We start from the raw sequence: 20,963 nt of genomic DNA, 5'->3' as shown, positions 1-20,963 counted from the left end.
GTCGCTTGGAAAGGATACTCTTTTGCATACAGAAGGGGCCACGGAGCTGAAATTCGAGGATTTGTGGCCTTCCCTTCAGTGCCTTTTCTGTTGTGTGTGCTTGGGCCTTGTGCAAAGGGAGAATTTGGAGGAAGTGCTTCCTTTGAATGACTTTGAAGGATTTAGTAGTGCGTTTAGCTATATAAAGATTCTTTGAATGTACATAAAGAAGGGAACTTGGCCAAAGGGTGTGACTTGACTGTTGAAGCTTCAGTTCAAAGAAGCCATGGAGATTCGCTTCTGGTGCAGTTTCTAGGAATTCATCTGACTCCTTGCTCCCCTCTCTGCGCCCCTCCCCCCAAGTATTAAAGTTAGTAGGAAGCTAAAAATGCTACTTCTCAATTAAGAGTGAAGATATTTTAAAGTGGAAAGCAACCATACTGTTCTTGTTTTAGAAAGATATATTAAGTAAACACGTAAACTGTATTTTTTTGCATACGACACTTTCATTAATATTTATGTTGTGACCTTCTTCTAACAACTGTAGCTTTTCAGATACTATCTTCTCAATTATGATCCTGGAGAGTAGCAACATTTACCTGAGAAATACTTCTATTCAGTCATTCAGTCAGCAAGCCCAATGGTGGTGTATTTCAACCAACTAATACATATTTTATAGTGTGCTCTGAAACACGTAGAATTATTTGCGCACAAAACAAACCATTAAACTCATTTTACTAATAAGTACAGAATTGCTCGATAGGTATCTCCCCATCGGATAAACTGAATTAAGCCAGCGGCTCTTCTTCTTCCGTTTATTTGTTCTTTCTTCTACTCACATGCTGTGACTTGGTTTTGACCTAAGACACTGAATAGCTGTTCAGACGGAATTAGCTGTTTTAGATGCTGCGCCTCAAGTAGGTATAGGTTTCTCTAGCATGTGGCCACAAAGGGACTGTTGAGCCCTTTCGGTGCTGGTGAGGATTAAGAACTTCTCATGAACATCATGCGATCTGCCTGCCCACGGGCCTGCACTGTCTGCTCCTGGTCAGTACATCCAAGCTCTGGGACAGGGGTGTGGCCAGGTACCCCCTTACCTGCTAATCTCAAAGATTGTCTTCTCTTTGATAAACGGGCCATGTATGTGCTCAGTCATGTCCGACTCTTTGCAACCCCATGGACTGTAGCTGGCTAGGCTCCTCTGTCCATGGGATTCTCCAAGCAAGAATACTGTAATGGGTTGCCATTTCCTCCACCAGGGGATCTTCCGGACCCAGATATCAAACCCATGTCTCATGTCTCCTGCATTGGCAGGCAAGTTCCTTACCAATAAGGCCTCCTGGGAAGCCAAAAGGACTCAGAAGTCAGAAGAGAGCAAACATGTCCATGGGGTCTCCTTAATCCCAAATCCTTCTTTCCTTCAGTAGAAGCACCTGGGATCCTTTCCTATGCCAGTGACAGGCCACATTATGACATTTCCCCCTTCTGGTTTATCTTAAATGAAGACAAGCAGGGAGAGAGAGTGGTCAGCTGCTTTTCAGTACAGACTAACGTCTGACAGTACCTGAGTCCGTTTACAACTTACTGGGGATGGGAGGCCCTGCAACACTGACCCTTAACAGAAGTTCTGCTGACTCATGCTCTGGGTTGAGTGCAGGCATGGACCACACTGGACCTGCTGGGAGTTTGGCCTGCCTGTCCAGTGAGCTGCAGCGGAATTCAAGAGTGAAGGCCTGCTGGCATTGTGGTCTGTGTGGGGGAGGTGCGGTAGGTCCCACTGCACCCATCAGAGGAGAGGTGAGGAGGCCCTAGAAGGCAGAGGGATGGGTGTGAAAGGTGGTTTTCCTGGAGACGCATTCCTCTGAAGTCTTTCCTAAGTGGGGTTTTAGGGTGGGGCATAGGAGACATGGTGGTGACGTCAGAGTTGGAAGATGAGGAGCAGGAGGAATCACGTGTGCATGCTAAGTCACTTCAGTCGTGTCAGATTCTTTGCGACCCCATGGACTGTAGACCTCCAGGCTCCTCTGTCTGTGGGGATTCTCCAGGCAGGAATTCTGGAGTGGGTTGCCTTTTCCTTCTCCAGAGGCTCTTTCCAACCCAGGGATCCAACTCGGTATCTCTTAAGTCTCCTGTATTGGCAGGCGGGTTCTTTACCACTAGTGCCAAAATTATTGTTAAAAGATTTCTATGGTTATGAAACAAACGTTTTTGAGAAGTGTGAAGTTTTGTACGGATGCTGAACCTGTCACGTGATATGTAAAGCACTCCCTGCTAGTTGTTTTCTGCCCAAAGGCCCCCGTGGGATGTTGGATGCAAAGCCACCGTGAGAGCATCAGGCACGTGAGAGGCCAGTCCTTACATCGGCTATCCTCCCCATAGATGCCTGTGTGACTGAGCTCTCAGTGTCGAATAGGGAGCTGGAAGGTATAGGATTAAGAAAAAAGACACTGCTTTCTCTGTCTCTTGATCTCTGTCTTTTAATTTTAGAAAAACAACACCCTTGAACTTCCATTAGATGACTAATTTTATGTGTACCCTGATTCCTGTAGGAACAGTGTAATGTCGTGGGAGTTCTGCCTCTCCTGTCTGGGTGGGTGGTGAGATTTATTCTTTTTTTCCTCATGGGCCTTAAATTTGCTGAGCCTAATTCTCCACCTCTGGACCTCACCCAGTTACATCGAGAGTGGGCTGCCCATCTCCAGGGTTGACTTTAGCCACCCTGGTGCATCAGAGAAGATGCTCTTGAATCTAGGGGAGTTGGGGTCTGGCTGCTACCACCACCCGCACTGTCCCTGTCCTGGTCATGGGAATGCTGCTCATGAAACAGACAAGCATCTTAGGACTTGGCACAAGCTGCCAAATACTGGCCCTGCTATCTGGCTCTTGGAAGAATATCCCATGGTAGAAGGGCAGTGAAAGGCCTGCTTTCTGCCCTAGTTGTGTGACGAGTGGTGTGCCCAATCCTTTGCACTGTGTCTCAGTGCCAGGCAGAGCCGCAGGCTGATGCTGATGTTTGCTGAGCTTCTGGTATCCGATGACACATTAGCTTACTAGACTTTGCTTCTGTCTTACTTCTGATGGTGGTTTATTCCCTCAGTCGTGTCTGACTCTTTGCAACCCCGTGGATTATAGCCCACCAGGCTCCTCTGTCCGTGGGATTATTACCAGGCAAGAATACTGGAGTGGGTTGCCATTTCCTTCTCCAGGGGATATTGTTGACCCAGGGATTGAACCTGGGTCTTCTGCCTTGTGGGCGGTCTCTTTACTAACTGAGCCACTAGGGAAGCCCTCATTGATTCAGTCCATAAAACTCAGTAACCTTTAGTCTTTCGGTGATAATTTGTGACTGCCTGATGTCTTTTTTTTTCTTTCTTTTCCCCAACACCTAGAATCTATTCAACATTAAAAACGGGTTTAGCTCTTTCAGGAGGACTTTCAGCTGTACTTTCTGTTTCATTTCTATTTTTTTTTTTTCAACATTCTTCTTTATAAAATGGTCAGCTGGAGCTCTCCTCAGGACAGAGTGCAGTGTTAGTTACTCAGTTGGGTCCACCTCTTTGCGACCCCATGGACTATAGCCCACCAGGCTTCTCAGTCCATGGGATTCTCCAGGTAAGGATACTGGAGTGGGTAGCCATTGCCTTCTTCAGGGGGTCTTCCTGACCCAGGACGGGTCTCCTGCATTGCAGGCAGATTCTTAACCATCTGAGCCACCAGGGAAGCCCCTCCTTAGAACAGAGTTCTGATGTTATTGGAACCTGCCCAGGGATGAGTCCAAGTAACAGAAGACATTCACCAGGAGAGGTTTTCCCCAGGACCTGGGCTCTGGAGCCAGGCGGGTCCTGGGAAGGCTGCTTACTAGGCTGAGTGTATAACTGCTTTGACCGTTTTGGACAGTTTGATAGTAAGATACAAGGGTGAGCGGTATTGAGTCTGAAATAGATATTTTAAATGAAAGCAGGTTAGGTTTCTGTATCTTTCCCATGCTTCTTTGCTATTCCCTTTCTAGAAATTTAGCACAGTTAAGGTACTTTGGGGGTAGTTGATGCTCTAAAAGCTACTTAAAGTAATAAGTTAATAAATAATCAATAACTTAAAGTTTATTGATTGTCATTGAAGTTTGTTGTTCAGAAGTAAAACAGAATTCTTTTCTCTAATTCCCTCTCGTTCACTTCGCAGCTCTCCTAACTTTCTCTTTCTCAAACAGGAGCGTGGGATGAAGAATTTGTGGGTGGCGTTGAGGAGTAGTTGGGGGTGGCTCAGCACCTGAGGGCCAATTGCTGGGAGGTTGTGGGCAAAGGGGGCCTTGCTCCAGTCCTCCCATCCCACCCTGGTACTCTCCTTGCGGGGAGTCTCAAGCATTGGGACTGGCTGCTGACCACCACTGGGCCCTTGGTCCAGGGAACCCTGATGGCCTCTTATGAAAGTGTTTATGTATGGTTTTCTTGTCTGTCACGCAGAATTTGTCTTCACGCTTACCTCATTAGTTTATTCTGTGTCTTGCATTTTTATCACATCCTAGTTTAGCTATTAAATAAAAATTTTTAAACATCTTAGGACTTTAACATTTTTTTTTATTGAGTTGGCCTTACTTCATGATATATCACATTTTATGTTGCCCTCATTGATCCTTTTGAACTTTCAGTCCTTTATCTTGCTCTTTTTTTAAATTTTCCTCTTCATCTTTTAATTTTCTTTTTTATTGTTTAAAAACTCAGAGGAAGATGTGCTGAGAGGCCAGACGCTTTCCTCCTACCAGCCTTGAGCCTGCAACCCTCGTGGCTCAGGGATTGTGTCATATGTGATCTTTCTGAACCATGACAAGTCACACCCTTCCTGCACCACGAACGTTGCTCACTTCTCATCTATGACATTCGGTTTCTTATGGAAAAGCCTTTTGAGTATGTAAAATATAAGGATATGTTTCAATACTCTTTGTTCTTCTAAAAGACAGTAGTCGTATGACACTTTGGCTTGATTTCCTGAAAACAGGGCTGTTTAATGTTCACAAATCTCACGGTTGTGAGGAGATGTGAGGAGGCCCTTCACCAGCGTGTCCCGTCTGAGGGTCTGTGTGGTGAATCCCTGCTGCTGTTCAGCTGCTTCACTAGCTGACTCTATTCCTCTGATCCCATTTGGTTCCACAATATGGTTCCTTTTCAAACTTTCTTTCCTTGGAGGACTTAGATCCTCAGGCTAATGTTAATCGATGTTTACGCTCTGTAACAAACCAGGGCAGCTAGCTGGCTTTCCTCTAAGTCCTGGTCCTTTGCATAAAAGTCTTGTTTAAAAAACCTGTACTGTTTCTCACCAAAGAAAATCTTCATTGTTCATGTGCTGTATCCAAGCTGGGATTTGTGTGTCCAGCCCCTTTCCAGGGACCATCCCTTGGCCCATGGCTGTGAACTCTTACAGCCACACGCTGAATACCATCCTTCTGAAGGGCTGATCCCCTCCTGTAAATCCCTCCTCTCTGAACCCACCACTTATTTCTCGGAGTTCTCATCAGGGTGGTGCAGGCTTTGATCACATGGGGCAGGGAACAGAACTTTAGAGCTTGGTCTGTCAAGGTGACCTAAGTGTCACTTAGCCATTGACCCCTGAGCACATCTTTCTGCCCACCACCATGACCTGCCTCTCATGGTGAAACGTGACATGTGAGTAAAGCTGGTGGAGGGACAGTGGCCCTGCCATCCGCCAGCAGCATCCCCAGAAAGAAGTCACCTTTCCAAGAATACAGGGGCCCGCCCAGCTTCACGAGGGGGCAGCCCTACATCTCGGCCACACCAGTAATGATGGGCGATAAGGATCAGGAAATGAAAGAACTTTTGTGAGTGCAGAGGGGAAGTATAAAGATGTACAGGGTTTGAGGCATTGCTAGGTTTCTCTCTATTTGGGTAGTACTTTAGCCTCACTTTACTGAGCTTCGTAAAGATAGAATCTATGTGGGGTTATCATGAATGCATTAGCAACCAGAGAGCTTGAGCTGCAAATAGTCCGGACTGTGTAGGTGTTTGTTGTTTTCCCTGTTACTTTTACTGTTTAGTTAAATCACTCAGCTAACCTCACCTGACCAGACATGAGGAATACAGAGATAAATAAGACACAGTTCCTTCTTGAGCTTACAGGATATTTGGAGAAAAAGACACACACAGTACTTCGCTTTCACTGCACTGCAGTCATGTTAGCCCTCAGGGTTGTGTGTTTTAAATATCCCTTGTGTGTGGGATATGTCGTGTGGCATGTAGAGGGTGTGCGATCTGACTAATCCAGACTTTGGTGGCCAGAAAATGGTTCTCTGAGTGAGTGATGTCCACCTAAGCCTTGCAAATGAGTAAGCGAGGGGCAGTGGAGGTTGAGGAGACATGTGTATGCTTTCAAAAGTGCTTCTGTGTATCCATAGGGTGGAAGATGGGGGGTTTAGGACGTGGGAAGAATAGAAAAAGAAAGCTCACGTCGCTGACTGTAAAAGCTGCGTGTAGAATCTCAGACATCAATACACGTGGGACTGGACTTCAGCAGAATGAGTAGGTCAGGTTTGCCTGTAAGCCAGCTGCCCTGGTGGTGCCCGGAGGATGGGTTTGCGGGCGTTGTTTGGGTGGCAGGACCGCATCTCAGAGCTCAGGGAAGGAGGTGGGCAGAGCCAGTCTAGGGTAGGCATGAGGACAGACGTGGCTTTTCCACGGAGGCCACTCGGGGGGGACCCCCATGCAGCCCAGTCTTCCTCGCCATGCTTGCGGATGGGGCGCCAGGCCAAGGCCAGCGCTGCAGCTGTTGGAGGTGCTGTGAGGTTGTAGATCTGCGCCAAGTAGCCCAGGGTCTCTTCCCCCACCTCATAGTGTCTGGTCATGGGGTATAGCGTCCTTGTTAATACCATTCCCTTCTCCCCTACTGGAAGAGCTGCCCTCTCCATGCGCTCAAGCTCTCCGGATTGTAACTTGGAAGAGGAATGTGTATGTTTTGGCTTTGACATCACGAAAGATCAGTTTTGAACCTCACACATCTGAGTCACGGCTGTGGCCCTGGGATTCGTGTCCTTTTTCCAGCAGTCTGGGTGTTGTGACAGTCACGGTGAGATGTGATATGTGTCTGCAGTAAAGCAGTGGCTGCTGGGCTGGTCTGTTCGTTTGTCCTTTGAGCTGGTGTTGTGCTCTGTTGATACGGGATGTTCCTTCTCTTCGAGTGGCTTAGATGAAGCAGTCACAATGTAGTGTGGCCTGTCCTTAAGTGTCTGCTGGTTATTCTGCCCTGTGGGTCTGAGCCATAGTCAGAGAACAGTTCCCAGCCGTGGGTGCCAGGCACTGGAAAGATCGAGTCTTGGAGCAGGGTGTAATTAGTAACCTCGTTTTGTAGATGAGTAAACTGAAGCTCAGGGAAATTTAAAGACGTAGGGAAATTTAAAGATGTATCCAGGATCACATTCAGGTTAGCAGTGACAAAGTTGGAACATGAACTGAGGACTCTCTGAAATCAGTGCTCTGATTACCCTCATTGGCTGGGGAAAAAAAATTCTGATTCTGGCTTTTGGGGGGCAAAGCAGTTTTAATGTAACAGTTGAAAGTGCAAATGAGCTTACTGCAAAATAGTGGCAAAGGCAATCTGGTGTAAATAACTCTCTCTGGTCCTTGATTGTCGTGTGTTGGGGTGACATGAAGACTTTGTAGCATTTGACTTCTTCGTGTGTTGCTGGTTTATGTGTTGATGTCATGAGAAGATGCTAGTGAGGAAACGCTGAGCTGTCTCTGAGCAGCATGAACAGCACAGAATCTACTGAGATTAGAAATCCTCCAGTCATCGGAGCTGGGCCGGGCGCTTCCCTGGGCTGCCGGCGTTCTGTCCGTGCGCTTAGAGGGGTCCTGTCCGACCTCGGGTGGTCTCAGAGCTTCCATGGGGCGCGTCCCCAGCCAAGGACAGATGGAAACGCATGAGCACGTCTCTTCTTGGGCAGATTGATGTCTCCTCAGACCTGGGCTCCAGCAGGCTCCGGGATAGCGAGCCTTTCTCTCCTGGAGGATGGCTCACCCTGGGTGCAGTAACCCCACTAAATCAAATGGTGTCCTGCGCCCCAGGGTGGAGAGGGCACGGGCGGAGGACGAGCTGCCAACTTGCTTTACCTGGCAGCTGTTCAACTCTGTGACAGGCCTACCTCTGATTAAACAAATTTGAGAAATATGTAAAGTTTTGGAAGCAGTTTTGCACTGATTTGATAAAAGAAACCACAAAACACTGCAGCGCAGGTGTTGAGAATGTTTGAAAGCTGATTGAGGGAAGCAGATGGCTTTAGTCAGTGGCATCCAGCCAAAAGAGCAGGTGCTGGTCATGTGACCGCTGGTTACCAGGGTAATCTGATTGCTCTTGGCGTGCAGATGAAAGGAAAGGGGCCCAGCGTTCAGCTGTAGTATTGTATAATTTGTGGCAGTTAGAGCGGAAATAAATGCTGGGAATGGAGCCTCATAGTAGGGGAGACTGCTGTCCATGTGTAGCATAAACACTGGGATAGTTGGATGAGGAACTCTTGTATGGATTTTTTTTTTAATTTAAAAAATATTATGCTTTCTGTGGATCTTTCGGAGGCCTAAAGTTTTTAGGACACTGCCCCCCCCCCTTTTTTTTTAATTAAAAAGAAGTCTGTAAACCTAACTGCTGTTTGCTATAATCTTGAATCGTTGTAAGTTTTTTTCGTATGGGGCTATTTACTAGACTAGGATATTAACAGCACAAAATAAAAAACAAGCTCTGAGGATTTGAAAATGACTACTTTAGTATTATCAAATATCTTATTTATTCGTTACAAAAATCCCTTTTAGGTGTGCAATTATATTAACACATACTTTTGAAATATTTTACATGACATGTGCTTTACTGAAATTAAAGCGTTTGGGTATCCTGGCCTCTTTTCCTTTCGTAGTAGTTGGGACTGAAACAAAAATGCTACTTAATGCATTCTGGCGGCATATTTTTTTAGGAATTTACAAGCTCAAACTTTTTAAAGGTTTTTGAAATGTATCTTTTGTTTTCAGTAGTAAAATGTAATAGTGACTGAGGTTGGATTGTTTTAAATGTTGGATAATAAATGATAATAAACAATGTTAGGAAACCTTGAGGCTGGTTTGGAAATTGCTGTGAAAGGTGGCACTAAGAGTGCATTCTAAAAGAATGGCAAATAAAGGTTCTAAAGGTGATGGTAGACTTAAATTTAAAATCTTTTTTTTTTTTTTCCTTACAGTTCATTCTTGTCTCTTGACTTTGGTAACATTCAAATCCTGTTAACCTTTGATGGAAACATGCTATGGATCATGAACTTGAATTATTGGGGTCACTCTGCTATGTTTTTGTATTTTGGAGAGCTAGCTTTTGAAAAACAGGCTATTGTGACACCTTTAAAAAAATGCCTAGCACCAAAATAAAGCTTATATTTACTTAAGAACATAGCATTAAATAAAACTGTGTAGAAGAGGAAATTGTTATATATTTTGTTATATTTTAAAAGATTATAAATTGGATTAAAATGTAGCTGAATGATGTAAAAGAGGACATGCAATACTATTAGTTAAGAAAAGTACTTAGGAGTATTTAAAGCTATCCACAGGAGATATGAAAAAATGATCATTATGTTCTAGCTTTCCTTGAAAGTCTTAAAAACATAGTCTGGTGCCTTAAAAACTTGATAGCAAAACAACTTCTTAATCTGATTTTTCATCAGGGCTTTCTGTATTGGCAGAGACTGTTCATTGTCTTGATAAACAAATGTACTCTGTGTGATTATTAGCAGTTTTTGCATGCCATTTCTTTTTAATTAGGTCAGATATTTGCCGAAGGTCATCGGTATGGGGTTTTGCTGTAAAAATTAATTGAGAGTAAGTACTGTTTAACTCTCGATGGCCAACATGCATTGATTTATCCACAGTTATTGATACTTCGGGGATGTTTGTGTGGGAAACAGAGGCATGGGGTGTGTGGAAAACCTCATGAAAAAGTGAACACTAAGTGATCCACTTTGATTCTAGTAATAAGAAACCTGATTCAGAAGCAAGTGCTTTGAAGAAAAAGGTCAACAAGGGAAAAACAGAAGGTTCTGAAAATTCAGACTTGGACAAAACGCCCCCACCATCCCCTCCTCCCGAAGACGATGAAGACCCAGGTGTTCAGGTAATACCTTTATTCTGATCCTGAGCCGTGGTTGTTGAGCGTGGGTAACCTTAGCTGCATATCAAGTGCACTGGACCTACCTGTCTTTGTTATAGGGCTGCTGTAAAGATGGGTTTTTGTTGTCTGGAACATTATATTCATTGTGATGAGATCTGGGCGGCCAGCCTGAAATTAAACTCCTGACTTCGTGGTTTTGCCATCTTTGACTCTATGATAAATAAAACAGGCTCTTTACATTTATTTCTGTAAAGGTATCTTTTGATGTTTATGTATATGTTAGTGTTAATGTATTCTTAATATATTAGTTCATTAAGAGCTTCATCCACATTTCTAAATTTCTCCTAAGTTTCATTCCCTGTCAATTATATTGCATAACAAAGTTGAAGATGTAATCTCTCCCTCATCTTAAGGTTTCTGACATCTGACGGTCAGAGTCGAGATGTGTTTGTGTAATACTAAAGTTTCTGTGAACCAACTGAGTGACTTTCTGGATGGCAGCTCTGCACGATTGTCCAGTGTTAGATTCTCCTGACTTTTGGACAATTTTATAGGAATCAGTTGAAAGACTGGCCCTGAAATAAACATCAGGAATTCAGGTTCTTGCGTGTAAAGCACACTGCCTCCACTGAGAGGACTGTAAGTAAGGGATCCCTCCACGTGACTGTTGAACATTATTTCCTTGTTACGTTCTCCCTGGAAGCATGCCAGCGTGGTCCTCTGGGGTGCCTGGGAACGTGGCTTCTGTGAATGACATCTCTGCTGTCAAGTAGCAGTTACTGAGCGTCCTGCCAGGATAGAAAGCAGCCCCTGGAAGCAAGTTTGACCTTTTCTAATGGTTTGGTGCATATTCAGTACTCCTTGTACCTACTAATTTGCTTCAAAGTTAGTAACAAAGTACTTGCAATATACAGCTCTGTGCTAAAGAATTTCAGATAGCTTTTGTTTGTGTGTGTGTGTTTAACTAGAACTCCCTGTTACCGATAGTCACAGAGTGGCCTAACCTAAGAGGGCCTGAAAGGGGGAAAGAGCGAATGAATGAATGAATGAATTGTGTCAGTGAAAAGGTGTGGGAGAGGCGAGTAGATATTTTTAATTGTTTAGGGAGTTTTAAACAAAAGTATCTTTAATGATTTTGAGCTTAATTTTTACGCTCACAGGTGGTCACCCCCCCCACCCCGCCCCCGAATTGTCTTTGCTTAAACTAGGACCTTCATGCAGTTATTTGGACAGTGTGAAGAAGACTTTCACACAGGTCAAGAAAATTCTGTAGTTCTTTCACAAACACTACTGAATCTTAAAAATCCATTTGTATTAATGCAGACCCAAATGGGCTTTATGAAATTCCAGTGTTTTGTGTTTTTTTCCCTCTTCTGCATTTCAGTTATAGACAATGCTAATCAATGCAAATGGACATCGGTGCATCCTTTCTCATTGGCTGGTGCTGAACTGTCCTGGGCTGCACAGCTGAAGTCAGTAACCACACAAGTCACTCTTTCTCAGTGTCCCTCCTGTGTCTCCGCACAGGAAGTGATGCTGCCTGCTGGTTTGTTGTGTTTCTTCCTGTCGCACACACTTCAGTAAAGGGCATATAGTTCTTGAGTTTTATGATTGATTTGTTTAAACTCTAGTAAACGCCATGTCTTATTTTTTCTTTTACCCAACTGAAAATTGTGTCACAAAGTACTGCCACAGTGAGGTTGTGACAACACATTTAAATCTCCTGTTCAGTATACCTATTTTAGCTATAAGAAAATTCTTAAAACAATCCAAGTTTAACAAGTCATTTTGGTGTTAATTCAAAAGTTTTGAGCTTTAAGTGCGATTCTTACATTTTACTTTGATCCCCTCCCAATCTTTTTTTTTTCTTTTTTAATTGAAGGATAATTGCTTTACAGAATTTTGTTGTTTTCTCTCAAACATCAGCATGAATCAGCCATACTCCCCAGGTCTTTTAAATAATAATCATCTAACAGATCTTAAAGAAGCCTATTATGTAATAAATTATTTTATGTTGGGAAACTGGGAAAGGAACCTTGATACCCAAAATAAATGAACTTAAGATCAGTTATTATTTAGAAGGTAAAGAAGCCATATAACATTTAAATAGTTCAGAAAATTCAGTTCTAACTGTATATATATTTTTTTACTCTTATGTAACACAAAGTTGATATGAGGAGAAACTTTCATTATAAAAGTTATATTCATACATACATTTCTATATTAAAAAAAAAAGTCTCTGTCTTATTGCACTGGAACATTTCTTCATTATCAGAGTGGGGTTTAGTTTAAAGTGGGTTTGTCTTAGACTCTGTCCAAGGACGTTTAGTTACTTGCACTGAAAGAATCCTGGGGCGGTGTGGCCCCAGCCACGGAAGCCTGATAAAGCACCACAGACGTGTCATCCGTAGCATGTTCTCCGTACAGTAATGACATAAAGATGAGAATAAAGATTAATCTGTTTCCATTTAGCGAAATTGATACATCAAATGAAATACAGAGATTATGCTAAATCTCACCAAATTAAAATGTTGTTCCTGATAACAGGCTCTTGCATCTTAAAGAAGTTGACAGCCAGAAGTGGGAGGTGATAAAGTGAGGCAGAAGAGGAGTTACTTCAGATGAGCTGTGGGAAGAGAGGAAGGAGGCTGTGTAATGCAGCCTGGCTTTAGAGCCTCGCTGCTTCCTGACTTTCCTTGCAAAAGTGGAGCTAGTTGCTGATGACCGTAACACTACTAATTGCATTTAGCATTAGCACATTTTGAATGCACCATTTTGAATGCTTCCAGTGAATTTCCTTCTGTGATCGTCACAGCATACTTATGAGGCAGCTACTACCATTACCCCTATTCTGCAGATGGGGAAACTGAGGTCCCTAAAATAATGCATTCAAGGTCACACAATGAGAGACCAGGCTCATTCTCATGGGGACATGCAATGCCAGGGCTCACAAGGTAACGTGGGGCAGGATGGGACATGGCAGGACCCCCACTGGCCTCTGTGTCACCTCCACGTGGAATTGGTTATTCTGGAGAGGAGAGGGAGGTCAGAGGGGAAAGTCAGAATTTGGATGCCTCCTCCTAACTCCCCCCAATACCTAGATGTAGAGCTAAAAGTTCACAGTCTCCAGTGACCCATCTGATGGTCCTGTTGTACCAGTTGTATTGTGAGTGGGCTCCCACCCCCTTTTGAGAGCAGGGGAATCACAGATGTAATACAGTAAAACGCAGTGGGTCCCGTTCTCTGGTACAGGGTGCTGGAGCTTGGTGGTCCCAACTTGGGCTCTATTGGTCTCTGGCCCATACCTCCTGAGGTCCATGTGGTGGGGTGATTTGCTTCTCTCTGCCTTACTGTCCCAACTTTAAAAAACTCGCAAGGCTCTTCAGAGGGTTTTTCTTCATAATTCTTAGAAAGCAGTTTGTATCAGTGTTACTTTTTTCCATATTCTTTTTATTCTGTGTGCTTTGCCAGCTCATCTGTAATAGTCTTGCCTTGCTCAGTGATTTAAAACTTACACAAGTCTTTTTAGAGTTAGCTTAGATTTTATCACATACACGTATTAATGAGAAAGTTATTTATCTCCATTTTTAATTAACAGACAAACCTATTTGTATATCAGAAAGGTCAAGCAGTCTAGAATTGTTTTGAACAAAAAGTGCATACTCTTTCCTTCTGCTGCATTTATTTCACTCCCCAGAATTAATAGCTTTAACAGTTTGTTGTGTCTTTTCAGATTTTTTCCCTATTATTGAAAACATGCACATATACATTAATTTTTTAAAACAAATATTCATTGGGTCATAGGAAAGTAAACAAGATACACAGTGTGTTTCTCTGGAGGAGTTAATATATTGATGGCCCACATATGCAGATAGATACACAAGGTTTTTCTAATCTTGGAATTGTAAGGAACCAATTGTTATGTGACTTGCTTTTCTTTTTAGTTAACCATTTGTCTTCTGGATGCATCCTGTAGCTTCCTAGGAGTTTGCTTGCTAGGATGAGTGGGCAGGTTTTACGTTTTGACCACTCTGGTCCTGCAAAAGTGTATTAGGTTCTACTTTGTCCACTGGATGAGACAGCATCTTGCCAGTGTTCCTACTAATACTGTTAACAGTCCTTTGCATTTTAATTAGTGCAGTCAAAAATTTTTAAAGTAAAGTTCCTTATCATAGTTGCTCATTATAAATTCTGCCATTCAGTCCTTCATCTCTTCAGAAATGTTCAGACTATTTCTTTTAGAACCAAGATTAAAATGCACACCTTCTATTTAAATGGACCTCTGAAATATTATTGGCACCTTGGATAATAATCTAACTGTAGTTTACTTTATAATTCACAAAGTACCTTCTAATGCCTTCAGTTTTTTTAGACTTTTTATCATGGAAAAAAAATTTTTTTTAATATACAAAAATAGGATGGCCTAATGAAGTCTTATATATCCACCACCCAGCTTCAGTATTGCCTTCACTTTTGAGCAACTCACTACCTGAAGGAGGAGGAAGATGTGTTGTTACTGCCGCTGCTCAGTTAAAGGCCACGTAGCCGGAAGTGGCAGGACCTTGACCTGCCAGGTGTCTGACTTCAGATTTCCCCCTTTCCCATTCTGTTTGTTGCCAGTGTGATGTTTTGTATGATTTACAAGGTTATAGTCACTGACTTTTCTTTAAGATCATTGTTGTTTTATAATATAAATATACCCATGCCATTCTAAGAAACAGAATGTAAAGAAACAGAAATAAGCATCAGCTTTCTAAGCCCTCCATGGTGGGTTTTTGTTTTAGAAACGACGGTCCAGCAGGCAAGTGAAGAGAAAGCGATACACTGAGGACTTGGAGTTCAAGATCTCTGATGAGGAGGCCGATGACGCAGATGCTGCTGGGAGAGACTCCCCCTCCACCACCTCACAGTCAGAGCCACAGGTGAGCAACCAGGTGTGCGGGGTTCCAGCGTGCGTTTCAAAGAGTAGGCTGGAGATTTTATAGCTGGTATCTGAGAAGTTCATTTGAAGTGTTGGACTTTGAGCTGGAAACATCCATCTCGTGTTGGTGAACACACTTTGGGAAATCAGTGGTTTAGAAGTAGGTTTTTTAAAAAACCCTGTTCACTGAAATTTATTTTAGTGTGAGCCTGTGATACACAATTTGACACCGTTTTGGAGAATTGATGGTCCCTGTTGAGGATGAGTCAGAGCTGGGCTGCAGGGAGACTGAATTTCCCTCTGAGAGTTCAGTGCTGTATAGCTTCTGGGACTTTAATAAGCCACTCAGGCTTGTCTCCTGCTGCTCAGCATCATAAGAACCCCTTTATGAAATTACTGCCGTGTAGTACCCAGCAGGGCATACTTTATTCTCCATGCAATGTAAATGATGGATAAAAGAGCTTATAAAATATGGGTAGTGATGGAGGATTGATTATTGTGAATATCTTTTTTCCACCCCCTCCCCCCTCTCTTTTAAAGTCCTCTTCCTACCATCACTGTGCTTTAGTTAACAAACTGGTAACCCACTGAAAAATGTATTAAATGCAGTTTTGTAATTCATTTGGTAATTTGCACTCTGTCAGGTTGTTCTGTAACGTTTTGTGTGACCTCCGTAGATCAAAGCTGCCTACAATAACAGAATGATGAGTATATTTACCCCATGGGTCCAGACAGGGAGAAGTCAGGTCTTTGCCATCATGCGGAGATCATTTCTCTTGGCAGCTGGAGTTTCTGAATGCTCCTTGGCTTTGGGGATCCATGCTAGTCCATGCAATTAAACCACATAATCGTGAAGTAATAAACACAGGTCTCCCTTTTTGCCTTTCTGTAGAGGGAGATTTTTGTTCTTTTCAATTGTATTTCCTACTGGCGATCCTGCCCAGTGATTTAAAGGGTATGAATTTAAAGGGTTTGGAGGCAGATGCAAAAGGGAATGGTTTCTCACTTTTGTAGCTTAGAATGGTATGCTCTCTGTTTGCATTCATCCCTTCTGCTTTATTTTTTAGGAATCTGTTGATGCAGATGGTCCAGTGGTAGAAAAAATTATGAGCAGTCGTTCAGTAAAAAAACAGGTAAGCGCCCATGTGGAGTTATCAAAACTTGTGGTGTGGGTATGACTCAAAATTATTTTTTGTTTTACAGTTGCCTTTTAAAAATTTCACTAATTGTAAAATAAAACTTCTGCTGATGGTTCTAATCCTGTCTAATTGATATTAGTCCAGTATCAATCTTTGGGATATTCAACCCCAAATGAAATTAAAATGTATCAGTCAGTGCTTTATTACCCCATTTAGAGTAGGCAGGAACTCAAAACATCTCAAAAGAAATGTATAGGACTCATAGGCTGCCTATTTCATAAATATTATTCATAAAAAATGATAGACATGAATCTGTCATCTCTCTCAGGAAGGTCCCTACCCCCACTCCCCAACCCTGGAAGCTCTCTTTATCATTTTAGCAAGTAGGTGTTTTCTCATACTTTTCGCAGCATTTTTTCACATGCAGTTGAATTCTAATTTCTTTTTTTGTTTGTTTGATTGGGGATTTTGTTTGTTTGTTTGTTTCAGTTGTGCCTTGCAGTACGTGGGATCCTAGTTTCCTAACTAGGGATCGAACCTGCACCACCTAGAGTGAAAGTGCAGAGTCCTAACCACTGGACTGCCAGGAAAGTCCTTTCATATGCAATTGAAATATTCACTAGTATTTCTTTTTTGTTACTGCAGAAGTGAAATACTGAAATATTTTCAGTATGATTTTTGAAGATAATATGCCTTATCCTTCCAAATTATTTGAAATTCATGTTGATTCGTGAAGGCCAGCCCTAAGTATCCTTTATTAGCCTGGTGCCCTTGTCCCTGAGGGGCACACACACTGTGACAGTGAATTCCAGGAACACTACTTCTGTTATTGATGGAGACTCCCTGTCAACCTTTCCGCTTTTTCATCAGTTTGAGAAAATGCTTTAGTTTGAAGAAGTACATAGGCATCCAGATACATTTACATGTTCTAGCAAACTGTGTTTGGTTTGTTTGTCTCTAGAGATGGTCTCCTTTAGGTATAAATGTCTGTCTTCTGGCTTGAATCATCATCAAGTGTAGTTATTTCTTTTTCTTTGCTTTCAAGGTGGATGGAAGTATAACCTCATTGTTTTGACATGTAAAATAAGCTTTTTTTTTCTGGGAAAAAAAAAATGTAAAGTGTATACAAAGTGTAACTTCCAGTGAGAGAGATGAGGAGTGGAGGAATTACAAGATTTAAAGTGAACTCCTGGGATTATCAAATAGGAAATATTTAAGAGCCTCTTGATGAAGGTGAAATCTTTGAGAAGGCTGGCTTAAAACTCAGCATTCAAAAAATCATTCAGCATTCAAAAAACGAAGATCATGGCAATCCAGTCCCATCACTTCATGGTAAACAGATAGGGAAAAAGTGGAAACAGTGACAGATTTTATTTTCTTGGACTCCCAAATCACTGCTGATGATGACTGCAGCCACAAAATTAAAAGATGCTTGCACCTTGGAAGAAAAACTATGACAAACCTAAACAGTATACCCAGACAGAAATACCCCAGACAGAGATACCCATTTGCCAACAAAGGTCTGTATAGTCAAAGCTGTGCTTTTTCCAGGAAGCATGTACAGATGTGAGAGTTGGGCCATAAGGAAGGCTGAGCACCAAGTATTGATGCTTTCAAATTGTGTTGCTGGAGAAGACTCTTGAGAATACCTTGGACAGCAAGGAGATCAAACCAGTCAATCCTAAAGATCAAGCCTGAATGCTCATTGGAAGGACTGTTGCTGAAGCTGAAGCTCCAGTACTTTGACCACCTGATGTGAAGAGCTGATTCTTTGGAAAAAACCCTGATGCTGGGAAAGATTGAGGGCAAGAGGAGAAGGGAGCGACAGAGGATGAGATGGTTGGATGGCATCACCAACTCAATGGACATGAGTTTGAGCAAACTCAGGGAGATAGTGAAGGACAGGGAAGCCTGGTGTGCTACAGTTCAGGGAGTCACAGAGTCGGATACAGCTTAGTGACTTAACAACAACTCTTCAAATACTTTCTAGAGATCCTTGAAATGGTATTGTACCAGTGGTAAATTCTTCTTTGCCTTTGCTCCAGGACTGTTTTGCTGTTCTATTGTGTTATTCAAGGCATAGATTTTTATCAGAAGATAGCATTCTGGTTTATATGAAAATAAAAGCAACCTGTCAAGATATTTTCAAGATGGTGCAGAGAGTTCTGCTGGGCGATGCTGAGCCAGAGTATTCAGTCAGACAGGGAAACACAAGCACAGCTCACTGCAGTGAAATGGAACGGATATTTTATTACCAACCGAGGGTGTCATCGGATCAAAATCCCTCACACAGAATGTGTATGTGTGGCTGAGTCTCTTCACTGTTCACCTGGAACTGTCACGACATTGTTCATCGGCTATATCCCAATACAAAATAAAAAGTAAAAAAAAAAAAAAAAGGTATTTTCAAAATGAGTGTAGAGAATGAAGATATATGGAATTACCTACCTGGTGACTCTTTGACCTTGAGAATTTCCTCTCTGATGAATATAACATCTCAACCAAATTTCACTCCTGTTCAAGCAGAAATGAGCACTATTAACCTAATTAGAAAGGTTGTGTTTTAGTCCTTCTAATGACTCTAGAATTGTTAATTTGTGAATTGTAGATATATGGCAGAATGTAAATGCTTGACATACTATAAAGTGTAATCCCCTTCACCGAACTGAAGTGACTTGAGTAAATAGCCTGTGGTTTGCATGGGATATATTAATTTTCATTCAATTGATAGTGCTTTGGTAGGCATAGTCAGCAGGTTTGGGGGTTGCAAATTATAATCAGCTCTATTACTCAGAGCTACTTAGACTATACATGATGGAGGGCATTGTTTTTTCTTTCTGTCTTGCCCACTATAGGGCTAGTTTTTTCCTTCTTTCCTACCTTTGAAAGAGAGCTACCCCCAGTTTAGGAGTAGGTATTACTACCATTTAGAGATGACCAGGCTCATCTTATCACCAGAGATTAAAAATCACTGTAATTGTATGTGAGGGTAGTAGAGTGTTTGTTGAATTGGTGAATTTTAGGATGAAGAAAAGTAATGGGAAATTTTTTCTGGAAAGAGAGATATGCCTTGAGGTGTGATTTAAAATAAAAAATATGGAGCTCATTGACTTGCTTGTAGATTACTGGTATTTCATAAAGGGCAATAAAAAAACCATCAGAAAATTGTAAACATTAGCAGGTACTCACTTTTTAAACTGCTAATGTTCTCGAAATAGTTACTTTAGTTATCAGCCTTAGTAACAGTGGACGAAAGTGTGGCAAATAGAAACAAAAGGAAATTTGAGATTTTCCTGTGGATTCTAGCTGGCCCCGCCGGTCTGTTTCCTCTTACCTTGAATAATTGAAGACGTGGCTGTGAGAAGGTGCCTTTGTCTCCCCCTGGCAGCACCATGGAAGCTGGCTGAGGGCTGCAGAGCTGCCCCTGTGCAGTGCTGACACGTAGTGGGGACTCAGGTAATTTACAATCCGCTGACCTCATCCCTGTAGCTTCTAAAGGGCCATCCCTTATGATGGAGCCACACAAACGCACAGAACTCGTCTGGCAGAACTTCCCTGGTTCAGCAGCTCGTGTTACATGGGGATGGCTCAGGCATCTATGTTGTTCTGGACCCACGTTAGGTTTTCCCTGGTGACTCAGTGGTAAAGAACTCACCTGCTAAAGCAGGAGAAACCAGTTCAATCCCTGGGTGGAGAAGACCCCTGGAAAAGGAAATGGCAACCCACTCTAGTATTCTTCCTGGGAAATCCCATGGACAGGGGAGCCTGGCAGGCTGTAGTCCAGGGTCACAAAAGTGTTAGACATGACTCAGCTACTAAACAACAACAACAAACCCAATTTCACAAGCATGAGACCCAGTAGAAGGAACATAGATGGTGCTTGTATTTGAATATTGAGATAGGTTTAAGAATGGACTTTTGGATTGTGTAAAGGTTAATTCTCGTTGCACAGTGAGTCATAGTATAGCCCTTTCTGCCTTGAGCCATCTGTCCTTGGGGGGAAACAATTCAAATCCTTTTTGTATCGGAAGGTCAAAAATAGTTTTGAAAGTGAATTCTGTATTCATGATGTCCTATTTTCTTCCTAAGTAAACCGTGATTTGATACCTCTGATAGAGTACACAGTAGGTTGGGCCAGAAGTAAGAATGGATTCATACCTTTTCTTTATTGTTACTTTCATCAAGGCACTTTCTCATTCTTTTCTGCATTATTTAATAAAATTTCTACCTTTTCACCCTGAAGTTTAGCTTTGTTTCCTCAATGCAACTGCTTAATTTAGTAATAGGGTGCTTGGGAAAGGTCTTTCAGGCTTGGATTATCATTTGCTGAATGACTGTTTTAGAATCCAGGTGGCCGAGGAATTGATTTATGCCTGGTTAAGGTTCTGTTTCATGGCAACAGTGGGACAAGTATAACTTAATATGTTTGGAACTTTCAATTTCAGGTGAATAATAAGGATTTTGATAGACTACTCTAAGCGTCTAATAAAAGGATAAACACATTTCTCAAAACTAGTCTACTGAGTATGTAAAATTACTTCAGAGCACTCTCAAATTTACCGGTAGCTGTCCTAGAGATAATGGGTTGGCCAGAAAGTTGGTGGGGGTTTTCCATCCATAAGATTATGGAAAAACCCCAAAGACCCTTTTGGACTAACCCAGTAGATTTGAGTATTTTGTGTGTATGTGTGTGTGCGTGCTCAGTAGTGGTGCCTTGACTCAGTTGTTCATTGGATATGCCCATTGAAGAAAGAGCTTTGAACATTGAGGAGTGAAGA

General features: G+C 42.3%; 1 protein-coding gene across 2 annotated transcripts in view; it reads left to right on the top strand.

Annotated features, from left to right (window-relative positions):
- CHD7 (chromodomain helicase DNA binding protein 7) overlaps window positions 1-20,963 on the top strand; it is a 193,205-nt gene that overhangs the window by 109,168 nt on the left and 63,074 nt on the right. For both annotated transcript variants that reach the window (XM_018058479.1, XM_018058478.1), the window contains exons 4-6: window positions 9,987-10,128; window positions 14,910-15,047; window positions 16,114-16,179. In XM_018058479.1, coding sequence (XP_017913968.1) covers window positions 9,987-10,128; window positions 14,910-15,047; window positions 16,114-16,179 — 346 coding nt within the window. The remainder of the gene's footprint in view (window positions 1-9,986; window positions 10,129-14,909; window positions 15,048-16,113; window positions 16,180-20,963) is intronic.

The sequence above is a fragment of the Capra hircus genome, chromosome 14 (assembly GCF_001704415.2).
Source record: "Capra hircus breed San Clemente chromosome 14, ASM170441v1, whole genome shotgun sequence".
Classification (NCBI taxonomy): Eukaryota; Metazoa; Chordata; class Mammalia; order Artiodactyla; family Bovidae; genus Capra; species Capra hircus.
This window is presented reverse-complemented; position numbering and strand designations above follow the sequence as displayed.